The sequence below is a fragment of the Canis aureus genome, chromosome 32 (assembly GCF_053574225.1).
Source record: "Canis aureus isolate CA01 chromosome 32, VMU_Caureus_v.1.0, whole genome shotgun sequence".
Lineage (NCBI taxonomy): Eukaryota > Metazoa > Chordata > Mammalia > Carnivora > Canidae > Canis > Canis aureus.
Genome location: NC_135642.1, coordinates 6484796 through 6503249, shown reverse-complemented (window position 1 = coordinate 6503249; position 18454 = coordinate 6484796). Strand labels below are relative to the sequence as shown.

Here is an 18454-nt window from a genome sequence, read left to right as displayed (position 1 = left end):
CTATTAATATATTTTAATTAAAAGTGGAAAAGGAATAAAAATTTTAAAAGACCAAGGCCCAAAGCTGAGAATTGACTGTCCTTTCATTTTGGTAGCTGGCAGGACTGTGACTTCCTGAAGAGAAGTTCAATGATGTAATAAACAAAGCCCAGGGAGTCGGGTGACCTGGATCTATTCTTGGCTATGCCACTGACCGTGAGTGACCTTGGGCAAGTCACTTTATTATCTACCCATCTCAGTTTTCTCCACTGTACAACTAAAAGAAAATATCTTGTCACCTACCTAGAGAATAATTTGGGCATAAGAACTATAGAGTAAGAAATAAGGTAATGCCTGAGAAAACAGTGTGGTTTGTTGCATTTTGTTTAGTTTCCAATCTGCCACAGTTTCCCTTACCACACCAGGATATCAGGGAGTTTCGTGATTATTTCTTCAAAAAATCACAAAAATTAGAATTGATCTATGTTTTCATAGCTTAGAAGAAATCAGGGCCAGCTTAAAACAAATCAGAAAGTGACTTTAACCCAGGGCAATACCCCCTACACATGGTAGGTTCTATTCATATTTATTTCAATAGGGATTAGGTGGGTGGGAAAGAAGCCAGTTGGTCTCCTGTAGGGAGAGGGTAGAGGAAGCCATGGTAGAAACAGAGATAAAAGGAGATGAGGACACTGGCAAATGGGGACAGGACAGATGCCAATTCCATGGATGAATTCCATTTTCTGCAGACCTGTGGGCTTTTAAAAAATTATTTGCAAAGCTTTCCAAATATGAGTTAGGCCTAGAAAATTTTCTAAAGTGGCTGTCTTTATCTAAAAAGGGAAAGAGTAATCATGTTAATGCCTAAAAAAAGCAACTCTTGCTTTTCACTAAATCCATACCCAGAATACTGTGCTATATTTATGGTTTATACTGCTTTGAAAGTTTAACAAATTTCAAAGCCAGGAATGTTCTCTGTGGCTTACTAGGGCAGACAGAAGGTGGAATGCAAGCCCAACAGGTAGAATAAATACTACTCAGATTCCATTTAGAGCCATACCTTTAAGCAGGCATATTAACCTCTCAGAGCCCTGAATTGCTCATCTATACAAGAGATAAAATACCACTCCAGTTACTCACTGCACAGTGATCATCCACAGATGATGCCATGCTTCCAGAGAATTTCATTGGAACTTCATTTATGCAAATGACAAGGTCTGGGAAACTTTATGGTTTCTCAAAATTACCACAGTGAGTAGATCACCAGAGGGAGCTTCTCTTCATAAGTGGACAGGTTCCCCTTCTTTCTGAAACATCTGTATTTTTCCTTCCATGCTTCATAGGGGAAATCACTGCAGAAAGTCTCCAAGCCTGCATGACAGTGGACATATAGGCAACAACAGCAACCATACTGCTGTGCTGAGTGGATTATTAAATATTGGTCCTCAGGTCATCTCCCGTTCCCTATTGCTTCTTTCATAGAGACATGCACTGGAACACCACCACCTTCACAGTAGCAACATCCTGGTGCTTCCCGCCCTACCCTTTAGCCTTATCTACCTGCCCAGACCACCTTCTGGCTGCAAGCTACTTGCCCATTAATGCCCTCTGATCCTGATGACCAACATGAATATTAAGAACTCTTGCCTGTCCAACCTTTGATGCTGCATAAGGTCGCTCAGAGGGTTCACTGCAAACATTTAAACTGCAAACCAGAGGGATCCCTGGGTGGCTCAGTGGTTTAGCACCGTCTTCGGCCCAGGGCGTGATCCTGGAGTCCCAGGATCGAGTCCCACGTCAGGCTCCCTGCATGGAGCCTGCTTCTCCCTCTGCCTGTGTCTCTGCCTCTCTGTGTGTCTCTCATGAATAAATAAATAAAACCTTAAGAAAAAAAAAACTGCAAACCAGAAAATTCATCAGACTGCCACTGCCTCCCTAACCCTGCCATTTAAGGATGCTGTAAGCCCAACATTTAGAAATCTTAAGAGCCAACTATTCTCTGGGTTCAAAAATTGGGTTTACAGTTTGTTCTAACCATGAGAAATGGTTTTTGTCTCCATAGAAATGCCCCCTACTAAATGCCTGACTGCTTATACCATATAGAGGCCATAGAGATGGCTGAGCTAGGCACCTTATTTCCACCTATACTGCTGTCTCCTGAAATAACTGTTTACCCGGACTGACCTATTCCCAGGACCACGACACTGATTTAATGAAATGGTGCAATGCATTTAAATTTGTCTTTTTCTGCTTTCTCATCCTTGTTCCTTTCCCCTCTCTCCCTTTCTCTCCTTATCCTCTCCCCTTTATAGATCTCTTACCCTGCAACCTGAATATCTGTGATGTTGTCTATGAACTTGGCTTTTGATACATGAAACTTCTTGGGAAAAAAAGGAAGTTCCAAAGGGCAGAATGAGGGATATCAGAATATGTTACCCCTATGCCTTTTTGGCATATGTATTAGTATGAGCTAACGGCTATTGAGAGCCAGGAAGATGCAGTAAAAGCTATAAAAAGGAAAGTGCACAAGCTTTCCTTGTGTAAAATGTGCATTATAAGGGAAATTTCCACTTGTAAAAGGTGTCTCCTTCTCCCATGCCAGGAAGAGAAGAATTCTTAATAACTCTTATTAATGGAGAAGGCATGGACTTAAATCTGCATAATAAACTTTACTAAGCAATTCTTGTTTAGCTATAATTTTCTTGGGCACCTTCCCATAACTTGCCTCCCCCAAACTCCTTTTCTTTGGCCTAATATGTTATTTAAGCCCATGTTCTCACCACCTCTGGAGGTACTCACATCTGGGTACTCCCATGTACCTGCTAATACACTGTGGTTTTCTCTTGTTAAAAACGAAAGTCCTGCCTACCATAGCCTGTGACTCAGAAGACCAACGCAAGAAAGTGTTTAATTTGAAAAATGTTGGTCTTTAATAAGGATCTATGACACTTCAGAAAGGAGAAATTGGTATAGCCCTAATGAGCTATGGGATACAATATGGATCAGTTTTGCTTAAGATAAGGAAACAGATGAATTGGCTTAAAAAAAAAAAAAAAAAAAAACACAGGATCAAAAACACCTACCCAGTAGCCCACTTCCTGCAGAGGTGAATTACAGAGGTCATTTCAAGGTAATGGTAAGGTGAGGTAAGGCCCAAAGAGAAGACCAACTCCTCCCTCTCCCCCAGCCCCATACATATACTATGGGATCATATCCTCAAAGCCTAAAGAAATATAGGAATACACATTATTCAGGAGCATGTTTTATGTAGCCAGAGAACTCGAAAAACATAAGTGGGAGTGAATGGTCCATTTTCTAGAGCTTTGCTTTTATATGTTGACAAGGTAAAGAGGTTCAGAGGTTCATAGCCTTCCCACTTTAGTAATTATTATGTTACAGGGCACACAGGTGACTGCTTTGTCAGCATTTCTGCTCAGATGCTAAACACAGGGATGTTTAAATTCCCTCACAAGGGCAGCCTGTTGGTGCAAGTTCATATTTACTCCATGAGGATATAGTTCCCATGGTTTAGCATCTCTACAAGATCAAGCAAATCAGATTAATGGCTGTAACTCTGTCAACACACAGGCTAGGACCTGCTGAGAATAAAGCTGATTTTTTAACACAGAGACTCTGTGCCTCTAAAAATAATGGCTCTTGTTAAAACAAAGTCCCAGCAAGAGAGTATGAGTAACCCCCAAACATGATTTACCAAGACTGGAATCACTGTATATTATTATCTCTGGTGAGTTTTCACAATTACACAAGTGAAGTTTTCATTAAAGAAAACATTAAAGGTAAAATCATCTAGAACACACTAATGCCTAGGATCACATGCTCTGAGCCCAAAGCTTTAACCTAAAACTCAACTTGGAGTCACCATATATAAGGTAGGAGAGAAAGATTTCTGAATCCTCATTATCACATTAAGCTCCAGGCTGCTCCCCTTCCTCTTCCTTTGGGGATGACTCCACCAATTTTATGTGGAGAGACAGAAGAAGACCAGAAATGAGATCCACACCCAGACAATAATAGGACTCACAGAACCCATTCCCTTTGCCTATACAGTGATTCAAGGCAGGGGTTAGCCTGTGACCAAGTACTGATCAATCGCAGTTTTTCCCTGGGATTCACTGTGGAGCTACAGGAGACAGAAGCCTCCCTTGGCTTACGGAGCTAGATGGATGCGAATCGAGAGTCTAAGAAGACAGTGAGAGGACAAGGTCTGTGATGGAAAATAAGGCAGCTAAGAAAGAGAAAGAGAAGCTATAAAAGACAGAAATGAAAGAGATGGAGACAAAGAGACTGAGATCAAGCTGGCAAACCAGAAAAGCTTCTCAATCTCAGGGCCAGCTTCCTCGTAAAGGAATTACAGTGTGGTCGTGGCCTGGTCATATTAGTCAAAAATGCTTATTTTTGCGTATGACCATTTTGCATCCCTTATGACGAAAAGGGTCCTCACCGATACAATTGACAGTATCCTCTAAATTTCAAAGTACCCCCAAATAGCTGATAAGACTGGTGACCTCTCTTTCTAAATGAGAAAATTGAATCACATAAATAATGCTTGCTGTTTTCCACACTGGCAAAAAGAAATATATTATTCTTAGAGAAGAAAAATATTGTAAAACACAAGTTCTTCCATGCTGGAAAGTTAGATTTTCTTCAATTCTCAGGGATATTTGAAAAAAGGCAGTTTTACTTCTCCTGGGCAGAAGCCAGTGCATTCACTAGTGATTCTGTAAAAAGCACAATTTACCAAGTCAGAGCACTGAACAGCCAAGGAGAAAGGAGCAGCCCAGCACAGGCCCAGAGACTTGGAAACCTCTGAAGCTGCATTTTTAATGCATCTTAAAAGAGCTTGCTAAGCATTTGTGCCACCAGGTGAGAGAAATGTCTCTCCAAACACGAATGGCTTCATTCATTCCCCCCTCCAAGATGGAGTCCTATGAGGAACCCGAAGACTCCCATCCCCCATTAGCTTCAGTGTTAAGACCTAGGAGGGATGAGAAAGACAATGGGAGGGCAGAATGCACATTTAGCCTTTATTATCCTGGTTGGCAAGTTATCAAGGGCCCCACTTACTTGTACCAGGAACTACTGAGCATTTAACTATATTATCTCTTTAATCTTTACAACTTCCCCCCATGAGACAGGTAATATTATCCCCATTTTACAAATAAGAAACTAAAGTTCAAGAGAGTAAATGACTTGCCATAATCACTCAGCTAGTAAGTGGTTCATCCAGGATTTGAATTCATGTGACAGGTTTATGGGTTTAACCACTAGGATATACTGTCTCCCAACTTTTACCCATTGTTTCCCTCCAGTGAGGCCACCGCTCCTTAGTCCCTGCAGTATATCTAAAAGCACTGAATTCACTGGTCCTACTACTGGGCTATAACCACAGTTGAGAAAAAGGAGACTAATGGTTTTATAGGTCTGGCCAAGACCTGAAACCTCGAAACACTTTTAAAGCAGTATCTTCCACAATGACATGTAGTATGCAACACTCAGTTGTACTGTTTTCCCCTCTTGAAAAAGGGTTAATGAATCTGAAATTCAAGGGATCTTGTAGTAAGCCCTAGGAACGGCTAAGCAATGGCTGCTGAATCCCAATCCAGTGCTCATAAAATGCTACCTGCCATAGACAATACAGCATACTTCTCCCTCCCAGGAACTTAGATGCCCCCAGCGTGGCATGGCACACGATGGAAGCCACTGTGGAAGAAAGTCGGATGCTAAACTGATTCACCTGGTCTGGACATTCCCTACTCCGTCACTGTAGCACCCATACTGCACAGTCCTGGATCACAGGTCCTGGACACTGCATTCAGCTCATCAGAGTGTATGTGACCATCAATGTCAAACTCTCCCAGTCAGCCAACAGCAGTGTGGATGATTAAAGTAAGGGGTTTTCTGTGGCAATCTCAACTGCAAAGAGGGATAAGGAAACTCTCCCCACTCACACCCCACTCCCAGCTACTTGGCCATGAGTTAAATGAGGACTTGGCTCTGTCTGGCACTGGGGGTGGGGGTGGGGGGCAAAGGCACTGCTTGTTATTTGGGGGAGTTAGCACTTACATGCCTGAATAGAGTCTGCCTTTGCAGAACTTGAAGAGCTCTGATGGAGGAAGAGAAATGGTGATGGTGATGGTCGTGATGAAGATGTTGATGAAAGAAGGAAGCGGTGATGGGGAATGTCACCTATAAATATAAGCACAAAGCAGCAACAGAGATCCTTCTAGTCATTGCCAATCACCATCATGAAGCAGCCTCCGTTCCCAAAACAGCCACACTAAGGTATCCCCCCTGTGAACGAGACACGTCTAGCTTCGACATGAAGCGCTGCATCCCTCCCTTCTCCACCCGCCTTGCCACCCTTGCTGTGCCAAGCTGGGAAGGAGACTGCACTGGCAAGTCATGGGCACGGGGACCTGCGACTTAACGACAGTTCTGTAGTGAGGAGCGTTAGGGCGACCCGGGAAGCCCCAGTAACGCACTTCGGAACCGCTGGGTTCGGGGGGCTTGAGGAACAGAAGCCAAAGGGGAAGAAGGCAAGGTAACGGGGCGAAACAGGTTCGATGCCTCTTTCCGAGAGCCCTGAGGCCCCGAGAGGCGGAGCAGGCAGCCTGCGGTCGGGAGGGAGAAGAGGCGCAGCAGGCGCCAGCAGGACAGACGAGGCTCTCTTTACCTGACCGAGCGCCGCCGCCAGCCGCAGCGGCCGCAGCCAGGATGCTGCGCGGGAGTCCAGAGCCAGAGCCCCGATCCGCCGCGGCGCCAGCCTTCAGCGAGGCCCCGCCCCGCCCCCGGCCCCGCCCCCGCCCCGCCCCAGGCCCCGCCCCCGCCCCGCCCCAGGCCCCGCCCCCAGCACGCGCCGGCCCCGCGGCTGTTTGGGGGAGGCGAGCCTTCATCTGAGCGGCAGGGCTGAGGACCAATGGAAACGTGCAGCGGCGCCGGGAGCGGGCCGACGGCAAGGGACGGCGCCCAATCAGCTGCCGAGCCGCGGGGCTCGGCCGGGGCGCGGAGAGGTTAGTGGGCAACTCGGGCCTGCGCCCTGGCTCTGAGGCTGCGTTCGTTAGGCTGCGACAGGAGCGGGCGGCCGGGACCACAGCGCCTCCCACCCCCCCACTCGGCTCTGCGCCCTCGGGTCACCGGTCCCCAGACCCCCCTGAGCGCTTGCCCTGGACTGGTTCGACGCGATGCGGGGAGGGAGCTGGTCTGTTCCTGCGACTCCCGAGGTTCCCACGCCTCGGAGACCCCGCAGGGCTGCGCCGCTCCAGGGGTCGGGCCAGCGCCCCCTGCCCCGCACCCCCAGCCTCACCACCGCGGTAACAAGTGCTTAAGGGAGCAAAGGAGGAAAACCTAAGAAACAGAATCCACGTGTAAATCCAAGCCCTTATGTTAGTCTCCCCCACGTTCCAACGCTGCCTGCAGGTAACTCTTTAACCAGACTCACTGGCAGATAAATTACTCTGACCACTTGTAGTTAAGAGCTGAACGTTTGAGCAAAAAAATCAAGTATGACCTACCTTGACCAGGAGGACTGAATGTGGACGTCAAGAGGGTGCGCCTGGGAGTGGCTCCCTGCTTGCTGGGAAACCATGGTTCAAGATCTGGTTGCCACGGTTTCTTTGCTGGTGAGTCAGTGTACACTTTATGCCAAGGTAAACTATTTTGCCCCCAAGTAAGTGTCTACTGGGATGAACTGCCTCCAAACCTTCCATAAGAGGATTTGAGGTCTTAATGATACGGTGATTTGGTCTGTGATTTGAGTGGCATTTCCAGCTGTTCCAAGTAGGCAGACAAGAAAGGGCATTGCCTTTAATCTGCTCCCTGATAAGTGCAAATTTTATCCATTCATTACTTAGAAATCTACCCTGAGTAGATACTAGCTTCAAATAATAAATAACCATGGGAAAAATAGGAAGATATTTTTACGTGATTTTTTCCCTCAGTTTTTTTTTTTCTAGGTACTTATGGGTACTTATGCTTATGGGCTTATGGGTACTCTGATTTATCCCTACTTATAATATTACCCAAAATACTGGTAGGCACTTTATATGTAGTTATTCAATATGCACATTTACCTTGTGTATATTCCACCTTATTGGTTAGAAAATAGAGGTGCAGAGAAACAAAGTAGTTGTCCCAGAGTCCCATAATTAAGAGCAGAGTCAATACTCGGTCAGTACTTCTGTTTAAAGCCCATGATCATCAATTAAAAGAATAACAAGAAGCAATAACACAACTCTTTAAGTTTTGTTTTTCACCTGAGGAACTATCCTAGAGGGATCTGGTTTCCCAGGATACTGACTTCAAAAGCACTTCTAAGAGTGAAGCATCGCTTCTGCAATGTGTTAGGAGCAACTGCAAGTCAGTTTTGCTCATTCAGGGGAGTTGTGATTTGATATTGATGGAAGTAAATAAATTTTTCCAGGACATGAGTCTGACTAGTTTTTAATTGGTATAGGAATCTTTTAAAGTAAACCAACAAAATAAAATCCTGGCCATAAGAGCTTAGTCCTAGAGAAAGAAAAAAGGATAATAACCCAAAATAGCTCTCTGAAGAGATTGATAAATCCTATACGGACCTTTATTCAAACCTGGAAATATGTACTCATTCCAAGGTAGGGAGGGAGGAATATGTAGGAGATGGTTTAAAGGGGAAGGAGAAGAAGAAAAGTATTTTCTCAAAGAGGTTGTTTATAAAGGCAAAATATAAATAAGCTAAAGGTTGCAGACCAACACAAAGGTGTACACTAACAGGTTAATGGTATCGGCATTTAGCATTGCATGTGTTCTGCATTTAATAAATACTTACTAAGGGACTAATATATGCTGGTTGCTGTACTAGACTCTGAGGATGTTCATTTCAATAAAATCCATTTCCTGACCTCGATGAAGCATAGCTAGTTGAGTATACAATTTTGGATCAGGCTTGAAGAGATCATGTTATAAACATAATTGCTAGTTTTCACAGCTACCCAGCATGGTCTGTATTATCCCCATTTCACAGATGAGGAAACTGAGACTAGAAAGAATACTAACTCACTTAGTTTACACAGGTAGGTAAAAATCTTAGTCCCAAATCCTTCTAACTCAGAAGCCCCTGTTTTTGCAGTACACCAGGCTGCTTCCCTACAGGAAGAAGCTATTATCTCTTGTAATCTAAACAGAAATGCATCCGTCTCTAAAATATATAATGCGATGCCTGTGAATTTCAAAATACTGCATTCAGTCCATTTGCTTATCAAAGTACCCTACTTTTTAAATGGAACCAAGAAAATATAAAAGACAGTTCCTGGCATCGACTGTGGTTTACCTTTTCACCCTCGCACTGCCTTGCATATATGTAAGTGATTTGCTTTGGTTAATTGAATCTCTGTCCTTCCCTGAGGTGGGTAATTTCAACGTGTGACCTAGAAAATCAGAAGATGTATTTTAAGTGAAGCAGAGAAACCAGGCACAGAAGAAGAAGAAGAAGAAAAAAAAAAACAGAAACATTTGGTAGTTCCATTTGGAAGGACTCCAATCCAGGCAGGAAAAAGAAATAGGATGTGGCAGGTGGCATCGTCTGTGGCAGCAGAGTCCCACCTTCCCATTATATGACCAGTCAGAAGTGAGGAATTTCTTTTACCCAAGAGCTGATGCCAGGAAACAGCATTCTGTAGAACCCATGTGTGGATGTCAGGGAGACATCGGTTGGAGTTAAAATGGGGACTGGAGCCTCAAAGTAAATTCTGGGAGTGAGCATTCCCCAGAGAATGGACTTTGCTCTCCTACAGAGATGGACAATACCCTGCCAGGATGTGACAACATAAAAAATAATTCTAGAAAGGGCCCAACATTTCATCACACTAACTAATTACGTTGTCCCCAGCCCAACTGTGTTATCTGTCACGGGCACAGGATGACAATGCTGTCCCAGAACGCCTGCCACAGGGCCACTACTATTAATGTTCTTTCTTCCTACTGAGCTAAATGTATACACACAGCATTTCTCCAGGGTAGATGTTATATTTATTTCAACCCCAAAACAGCCAATCTATGGGAGAGAAACACTGTTCATAGGAGGCAATTCAACATGAAACCAATGATCACATCCCTCTGAAATGTAGGACACTGGGAGCAAACCTAATCTCCAAGATGTTTCCACCTCATTTGCCCTCAGCTGTGTAATCAGCTTTTCATCTCAATGCCAGATAAATGCAACTTGCCTGCTGCCACATTTGTCCTAATATAGATTCTAGTCTATCAATTAATAGCTCAAATTTCACCCACAAATTTCTTGAAAATACTTAATGGTGAAATTCTGATCTCTGCAGCATATCCAGGGATCTGAGACACAGAAAAACGAGGCTTTGTGCTGTGACTTTGTCACTTATGTGGGCTTACAGCCTGAGAAAAGATAAATCAGGCAGTGGAGCATTCAGAAATTAAATAACAGTAGAAAATATTCAAGCCACCAGAGTGACACTTCTTCAGATTGAGAGGGCTCAGGCTCTTCTGATGCACGTCCTTATTTATTCTCCAACTCACTCCAAGAAGGTTTTGAAATGACAGATTTTCCTTGTAACATTGCTATGTGTAGGTGAACGTTGTGGAGGCTGGTAAAATGTTTGCAGACTGACAAGATTTTTTTTAACTTGCCTACAGAAGTATTAAAAATATCTTAAATGCCACCCGAAGCGCCATATGGAGGAATTACTCTCTCTTAGCTACAACCATACCTGCACTTATATTGTTAGTTTATAGGAAGAAAACAAGTACTGGAGTCTCATGCTGAAACCTTTCAATCATTCATTAATTCCCTGAAGAGGCTTAGGTTTGACTCAACAGGCAAAGTCACAATGACTACAGTACTTGTGAATGTAGAGGAATGGAGCAGTGATGTGTGAGGGTTTCACGCCAAGAGATAGCAACTCAGACGCTACAGCAGAATTCGCACTCAGAAAAATCCCACTGTCTTGTGATTAGCAGGCAAAGCAGGCTCCGTCTGAAACTTTGTCAAAAGGGTCCTTTTTCTGAGTCATGAAGGCCACCAGGCTATAGCCCCTGAGGGCAGGAAGGAGATGATTAGCAGGAGTCCAACACCTGCTTTGTGGCCAATAACCTAAAGGTGATCTGTAGGGAAGAGTTACCCTGAGGCAGTTTCAGACAATGCAGCCTAATGATGCCCCAAGGCATAAGCTGGCCTTGGAAGGCAGCAGTCAGAAGAAGCAGTGCCTCAAAGGAAAGGAAAAGCTTTTTTTCTTTTTTATGATTTTATTATAAGGGCATCACATGATCATTGTAAAATGAAAAAGACAAGCACGGAGGAGAAAATGAAAATCGACTATAATCTCACCATTCATTTATTTAATCAGCAAGTATTTCTTGAGCCTCTTCTAAACACCAGACTTCTTCTTAGGCAGTGGAGATGGAAAAGAGAACACAAACCTGCCCTCTTGGAGCTTATAGTGCACAAAGGGAGACAGATGAATAAAATAATTGCACAGAGGAGAATATCATGATTTATGAGGCTGACTGCTACGTGGAAAGGAAAACAGAGTATAAGGGAACCTGTCCAGACTGAGGGGCTGGGCGCAGAGGAGTAATGGTCCAAGAAGACTTCCTGAGGAAGTGACCCTTAAACTGAGAGCTGAGAGATGAGCAGGAATTGAGTAATCAGAAGAGGGATGAAGAAAGACCAAATTAATGAGTCAGAAAAAATGACATTGCATGAGTTCCCTGACAGTTGGTAACATGGGGTACAGTGAAGAAACAGGAGGAATCAGCATGACTGGACTCAGAGCTGGAAGGAGAGTGTGGAACAGGAGACTGCAGAGGCAGGCAGGAGGGCCAGATTGCACAGAGCATTGGTGACCGCCACACGAATATTTCATTTACGTATACGTGTGCATAGATGTGTATATATATGTGCAACATGTGTATACGTGAGTTGTGTGTGTACACACATGTGTAAGCGCATAGATTAATAGTCATTACCATCAAACCGCCACATTTCCCTCCAGAAAGTATGCACCGTTTTGTACGATTGCACTAAATGTCAATGTCACTTCATATTCAACCACATTCATTATTTTTTTTTAAACTTCAGCGTTTGATTAGCAAAAAAAGTATATATATATATATTTTTTAAATTTTTATTTATTTATGATAGTCAGAGAGAGAGAGGCAGAGACACAGGCAGAGGGAGAAGCAGGCTCCATGCACCGGGAGCCCGATGTGGGATTCGATCCCGGGTCTCCAGGATCGCGCCCTGGGCCAAAGGCAGGCGCCAAACCGCTGCGCCACCCAGGGATCCCAAAAAGTATACTTTTTAAGTTTTCATTTAACAGCAAACACGTATTTTTCACTTGCTTCACAGAAAGCAGGACTGTCTTCTTGATGAAATAAGTACAATACTGTTAATGTCACCCCAGGTACCGACTATTCCCTTGTTCCTCATCCTCCAGCTATGGCATTAAAATGTGACAGCAATCCCTCAAATTTGTGTGAGCCATTGGTCTTGGTTTAAATTAATGCATGAGATGAATTTCCTCCTGGCCAATCACATAGAACAGCCCCAAGGGACAGATAGAAGTCAACCAAGACTTGTTGAAAAGAGAGAAAAAGAGTCAGGTCTGGGCTTGATGGGAAATGAGCCAGTTTGAAGGCAGGAAGGAATAGTGGGATCCAAAGCAAGCACCTCACAAGGAGGCTTCATGCCAAGACGAAAGGGATGACCAGTGGGAGAGTGGGGCAGCAGAGAGGAACATCTGAACCCAGGTTGGACAACTTTACCATGCAGCCTCGGGAGGGCTGTGTTCATTTGCATGCATCATCTACAAAAACTCACTGGCCTCCCTTTTGTCCTCAAGCCCTCCTGCACAAACAGGTCTTGACCTCAGAATATCAGGACGATGACAGGGTGTGTGAGGGCTGCAAGAGCATGTGCATAAGTCACATGTGGCATAGACCGCATCCCTTGAGATTGAAATTTGCGTCTCCGGGGAGGCCTGAGAAGGGGTGGGAATGGGGCAGAGAAGTCTACCCATTTCCACCCACTGATACACCAGGATCTTGACAGTAACAGTAAAGGCAGAGTGCAGGGAGCTCAATGCAACAACACCAGAATAGTTTCACGTGCGAACTTTGTGAAACCAATGAATCAAGAAAGATCGAAAGCACACCACTCCTTGAATTCTACATACCTTTTAAGATATAATTGTGCTGTAAACTACAAATACAATAACGTGTGTTGCCTAGTAAATTTCCAGTTCCAGCAAACCAAAGAGGCTGGGGCAGCTAAAATACAATCTCTCTTCTGGGCGATGCTGGATTCCTCTTGTTTTGTCTGGCCCTTGTCCCCTAAATGAGCTCCTATGGGTCTCAGTTCTATATTTAATGGCATATCCAAGTCCAGCTTCGTGGGTGTGGAACCTGGGCAGTTACTTCAGGCCCTAAGGGTAGAAGATCCCACATTTTGTTTAATGTTCTCCTGTCACTGTCTTGAAATTCTTAGTAACTTTTATTTTTTTATTATTTTTTAAAGCTTTTATTTATTTATTCATGAGATACACAAAGATAGAGGCAGAAACACAGGCAGAGGGAGAAGCAGGCTCCCTGCAGGGAGCCTGATGTAGGACTCGATCCCAGGACCCCTGGATCATGTCCTGAGCCAAAGGCAGACACTCAACCACTGAGCCATCCAGGCGTCCCTCTTAGTAACTTTTAAACAAGAACTTGATTCTCATTTTGCACTGGGTCCCACAAATCTTGTAGCTGATCCTATTCATATCCTGTTCACAAGACTCTCATTTCCAATATTGAAATGTTTTAGGGACACCTGGGTGGCTCAGTGAGTTCAGCATCTGCCTTCAGCTCAGGTCATGGTCTCAGGGTCTTGTGATTGAGCCCCAGGTCAGGCTCTCTGCCCTGTGGGGGACCTGCTTCTCCTTCTGCCTGCCACCCCCCTGCTTGTACGCTCGCTCGCTCTCTCTCTCTCTCTCCCTCCCTCTTTTTCACTCTGTCAAATATATATATATATTTCTTTTATATATAAAGAAATGTTTTAGAGATTTCACAGTATAATATTATTTTGGTCAGGAGAATATGTTCGAAACAAGACAGACCAGGGTTCACACCACTTAGTTCTGACACTTCCTGACAGTGTGGTTTTTGAGATACAGAATCTCTCTAAATTTCAGTTTCTTCATCTGTGCCCACTTCTGAGTTTGATTTTTTTCTGGCTTTTAAAAATTTAAATGTGGCAAAGCACTTAGCTCTCTGTTGGGCACAATGCATGAAAATACATACCATCAGTATGTGATTATACTGTACACATTGACTTTTATTGAATGTCTTTGGCTATTTAAGTGAAGACTTTGCTTCTTCTCTCCAATAGAATCAGCAAAATATTTGCCACTAATTACCATAGTAACAGCTAGACCGTATGGTCCTTCAGAATGCCATCTATCTGTCTCTGTCTCCATAAGCTACACATGTCATCTGGTCAGTGATTGCTGAGTTAGTTTGCATTGCCTTCTTCTCATACAACCTTCTGCATCTTCTTTTGTGGTCATGGGAGGGTTGGTGGTAGTTCTTATTCTGCAACTTTAGGCAGAAAGAGTAACTCCCGGATCTGGATCTGGATAAAAAAAAAAAAAGGACTCTAAACTCCCAAATCACCCCTCACCACCTTCACACACACCCCATGACAGTTTCCATGTAGCACTATCAAGCATTGGCCCTACCCGTAGCAGTGAGGCAGCATTACTTGTCACCACTCCATACCCCTGAACATAAAAGCTCAGACATAGAAGCTTCATTTGAAAAACACACATGGGTGTGTGCATGCATGCATACACACAAGTAAATGGACAAATGTTGATCAAACTAGAGACAAAAACGAACAGCCAGTGTCTTAGAGGCAAGAAGTACACTGATGTCTGCAACTCACACTGAAATGCATAGAAATTAAGATGGACTGGTGGATGGCAGAGGGACAGATAGATGGATAAATATGTGATAAAGCAAATAAGCTAAATGTTTCCTGTGGAAACTGGCTGGTGAGTATATGAGTATTTGTTGTATAATTCTTTCTTTTCTATACATTTAAAAATTTTTATAAAATGTTGTCGAGGGAAATCTAGTCTGCTGAAAATCCAGAAATGCAATAAAATCCAGATTTTTGTCTCTCTAGAAATCTGAATTCTGGCAATAGTGAATGTACATGCCAACAAGTGGTTGGGGCTAGATAGCAGGGGCCTTTGAAGGAGTATGAGACCACTAGGTCTCCACATCCTTATTGTCTCCTGTTGTATTGCCCTATGTGATCCTTGAGTCACTCATTTAGGTTTCCTGCCTGACTCTCACAGACATTTGAGTTGCAACCCCTGTTGTAAATATGTGTGTGTCAGTGGACTGATCATGGAATGATTCGCTCTCTAAAAGCATTCTTCCCAAATTCCTTATCTGGGGTAATTTTTACATGAGGTTTTTAAGGTTTTTCTTCAGCAGATCTATAAATCTCCTATAATTATATGTACATGAAAAATATTGTGCCTGTGTCACCTTGTTCATTATCCTGGAAAGATAGCCCACAGCTTTTTTTTTTTTTTTTCCTTAAGTAGGCTCCACACCCAGTATGGAGCCCAATGTGGGGCTTGAACTCACAACCCTGAGATCGAGATCTGAGCTGAGCTAAGAGTCAGATGCTTAACCTACTAGCCACCCAGGCACTCCACTCATGGCTTTTTATTATGTTCTCAAAGAGGTCAATGACTCAATTAAGAACAACATAAGTTAAGGAGCAATACTAACCTATTTTAAAGTATTCAAATTTCTAAAATTCCATATAACCAATCAGGTACACTGTTAGCTTGGGACCCATGTTATCCTGAAAGATAAGATACCTGTGTACCTCTTCCTGAACCAGAACCACTCAGGGATCTGTGTGTGTAAGGGCAAGTAAGTAAGTGAATGTGTCACTGAAGATGAGGGACCAGCACAGAGTTCCCAAATGCTCTCAGCATTGAAGGTTTACTTCATGTGTGTACATAAGGGCTGGTGATCTCCTGGAAGCTCTGCATCTTATATGTACAGAACTCCAATAGAACAAAGTGATTTGGTGAATTATATCTTGGATGCTACAGGTTTCAACACTGTCTCCCTCTCCACTTAAGTCCTGTCTCTAAGAATGGCCAATAGTATCTTGCTTCTCTTCAACACTTGACCCCAGGATTTGTATAGATAGTGACAGTTTATTATTCTAAGGCAGTGCTTGCTCACTTATCTTTCCTTCCCTTCAAGACTGTGAGAAGAGATATTGGTTGAATACAGTTAACCTTTCATCTTTATAGGCAATAATTTTCCACCAGTTTGTCTGACTATTCCACGATTCTGAGTGAACACAAACACAAGTTAGAAATGGATTTAACTCAGGGCACCGGGGTGGCTCAGTTGGTTAAGTGGCTGCCTTTGGCTCAGGTCATGATCTCAGGGTTCTGGGATGGAGCCCCGCATTGGGCTCCCTGCTCAGCAGACAGTCTGCTGCTCCCTCTCCCTCTGCTGCTCCCCCTGCTTGTGCTCACTTTCTCTCTCTCTTTCTCTTGCTCTGTGTCAAATAAATAAAATAAAATGTTAAAAAAAAAGAAATGGATTTAATTCAACAAATATGTGCTGTGAGCCTACCATGTTTCATGCAATGGTCTAGTCTCTGGGGCTAAGCAAATATGACTCAGTCCCTACATTCAAGGAATATTTTTTTATGGACACTATTGACTCAGAACCCAGAAAAGCCTTTAAGATTATTTTAGAAACCAAGATTTTTCCCTGGGAGTTCTCATACAGATTAGGAAAACATAATTGGGATTATGCCTTTCAGAACTCTTCTTAATCTCTTTTCTCCAAGGTTGACCACACTGAATTTGATGTCCAGAATATCCCTCTCAGTCAGCAAGGTGTTCAGGCAGCTGTGATAATTCGTTTCTCTGACCCTGGGCTTGGTAAGTGTGGGTATGTGGGGAAGGGCAAGGCACTGAACAAGGGCCCTGTCCAGGGGCAAAGCAAACATCAGAGCCAAGTAGAGGTCTCCTAGGGGCAACAGTCAAAGGTCCTGGGCAGGAAGGTAGAAAGTGGTAAGGAATCAACAGCAGGATGTAAAGAAGAGGTACCTCGAGGGAGGGCTAAGTAGAAATCTAGAGAGATTCTGTTAGGTCCTTCAGAAGCTTTTCATAGGGAAAAGGGAACTGTTAGGATTTGTGGCACATTTACATTAGATCTCTTACAGAGACAATTCTCTATTGACCCCTCAGTCAATCAGTAATATTTGCCATCTCTTTATTTCTGAGGTATGAGTGCTTTAACATTAATTATATCATTAATCTTCATCAACTCTTTAAAACTCAGAGAGAGAAATCTGAGATAAGGCCACAAAACTAAGACAAGAGCAGAGGTCTTTCATTCTAAGATCGGGGCTCGATCCACCATATGCCACAGCTACCTTCAAACAAGTACTAACATGTTGGGCCAAGGTTCTTTGGATTTTTGTTTTCAGTGCTAACCCTGCTTCTTAGGGGCCAGAATACACATTAAAGTCCTTCCAGATTGCTCTCTTCTGGATTGTGCATACTGCTTTAGTGACTCAATTTCACCTCAGATAACCCACTTCACTCAACAGACACCACTCCTACTTACTAGATTTTTGGATGGATTTCACAACAGGCCTTCCTCAGGACAAGCTGTTCGGTTAAGTTTTTCTCATTTAACACAAAAGCACAAAAGCACCTAATGCCTAGATACTGGAACCATGTAAGGTGTGAGGATGCTCCTAGCCAGAAAGAAGACAATGCTAACTACTAAGCTGGAACGTATGATTCTCTGTGGAAAAGGGAAAACAGGAGCAAGAGCAAGGCACACCTAATGGGAATCTGATTCTCCTGCCCATCAACACTTGTTACAGAGCAGGGCACTGCCACTTTGAAGCCAGCAGGTGGCTTCCCTTTCCATTGCACCTGGAGTGTGTTCTTGTGATCTCCACAAGCCAGCTGTTTTATTAAATATGATTAAACAAAAATGATGTGGCACCATCTCTATTATGCCTCAAAGGATTAAAACAAAACAAGTTGACCCCTGGAGTGGAATTAAGACTAAGGTGACCAGACGTCTCTGCTAGTCATGATTTATTATCTTCAGTGGTCTCCTTGTCTGGCATCTGTGCTGGCAGGGAGACTTTTTGGCTCCTGGCCAGGGAGCACATGAATTGAATAACCCTATCTCTTTTTTTTAAGATTTTATTTATTTATTCATGAGAGACCCAGAGAGAGAGGCAGAGACACAGGCAGAGGGAGAAGCAGACTCCATAAGGGGAGCCCCATGTGGGACTTGATCCCGGGACTCCACGGTCACGGCCTGAGCCGAAGGCAGACGATCAACTGCTGAGCCACCCAGGTGCCCCTTGAATAACCTTATCTTAAACAATTCTAGA

At 43.6% G+C, this 18454-nt stretch overlaps 3 protein-coding genes across 39 annotated transcripts in view; 1 reads left to right on the top strand and 2 right to left on the bottom strand.

Annotated features, from left to right (window-relative positions):
- FMN1 (formin 1) overlaps positions 1-6805 on the bottom strand; it is a 438849-nt gene extending 432044 nt beyond the window's left edge. For 31 of the 33 annotated variants that reach the window (XR_013369929.1, XR_013369923.1, XR_013369924.1 and 28 more), the window contains exons 1-2: positions 6674-6805; positions 6064-6186 (exon numbers count right to left, since the gene is read on the bottom strand). The gene's annotated coding sequence lies outside the window, so the exon portion shown is untranslated. Of the gene's footprint in view, positions 1-1119; positions 1351-6063; positions 6187-6673 lie in introns of all 33 variants that reach the window. The other 2 variants (XM_077880461.1, XM_077880460.1) reach the window with 2 other exon arrangements.
- Positions 6806-7016: 211 nt separating this feature from the next.
- The window catches only part of LOC144302929 (uncharacterized), a 107445-nt gene continuing 96007 nt past the window's right edge, over positions 7017-18454 (top strand). The window contains exons 1-3 of one of the 5 annotated variants that reach the window (XM_077880453.1): positions 7017-7416; positions 7521-7619; positions 16880-16973. In XM_077880453.1, coding sequence (XP_077736579.1) covers positions 7530-7619; positions 16880-16973 — 184 coding nt within the window. In that variant the 5' untranslated portion in view covers positions 7017-7416; positions 7521-7529. Of the gene's footprint in view, positions 7620-16879; positions 16974-18454 lie in introns of all 5 variants that reach the window. The other 4 variants (XM_077880452.1, XM_077880455.1, XM_077880454.1 and 1 more) reach the window with 4 other exon arrangements.
- The window catches only part of LOC144302924 (transmembrane and coiled-coil domain-containing protein 5B-like), a 33557-nt gene continuing 29504 nt past the window's right edge, over positions 14402-18454 (bottom strand). Inside the window, exon 12 of the mRNA XM_077880443.1 lies at positions 14402-14614. Coding sequence (XP_077736569.1) covers positions 14440-14614 — 175 coding nt within the window. The 3' untranslated portion in view covers positions 14402-14439. The remainder of the gene's footprint in view (positions 14615-18454) is intronic.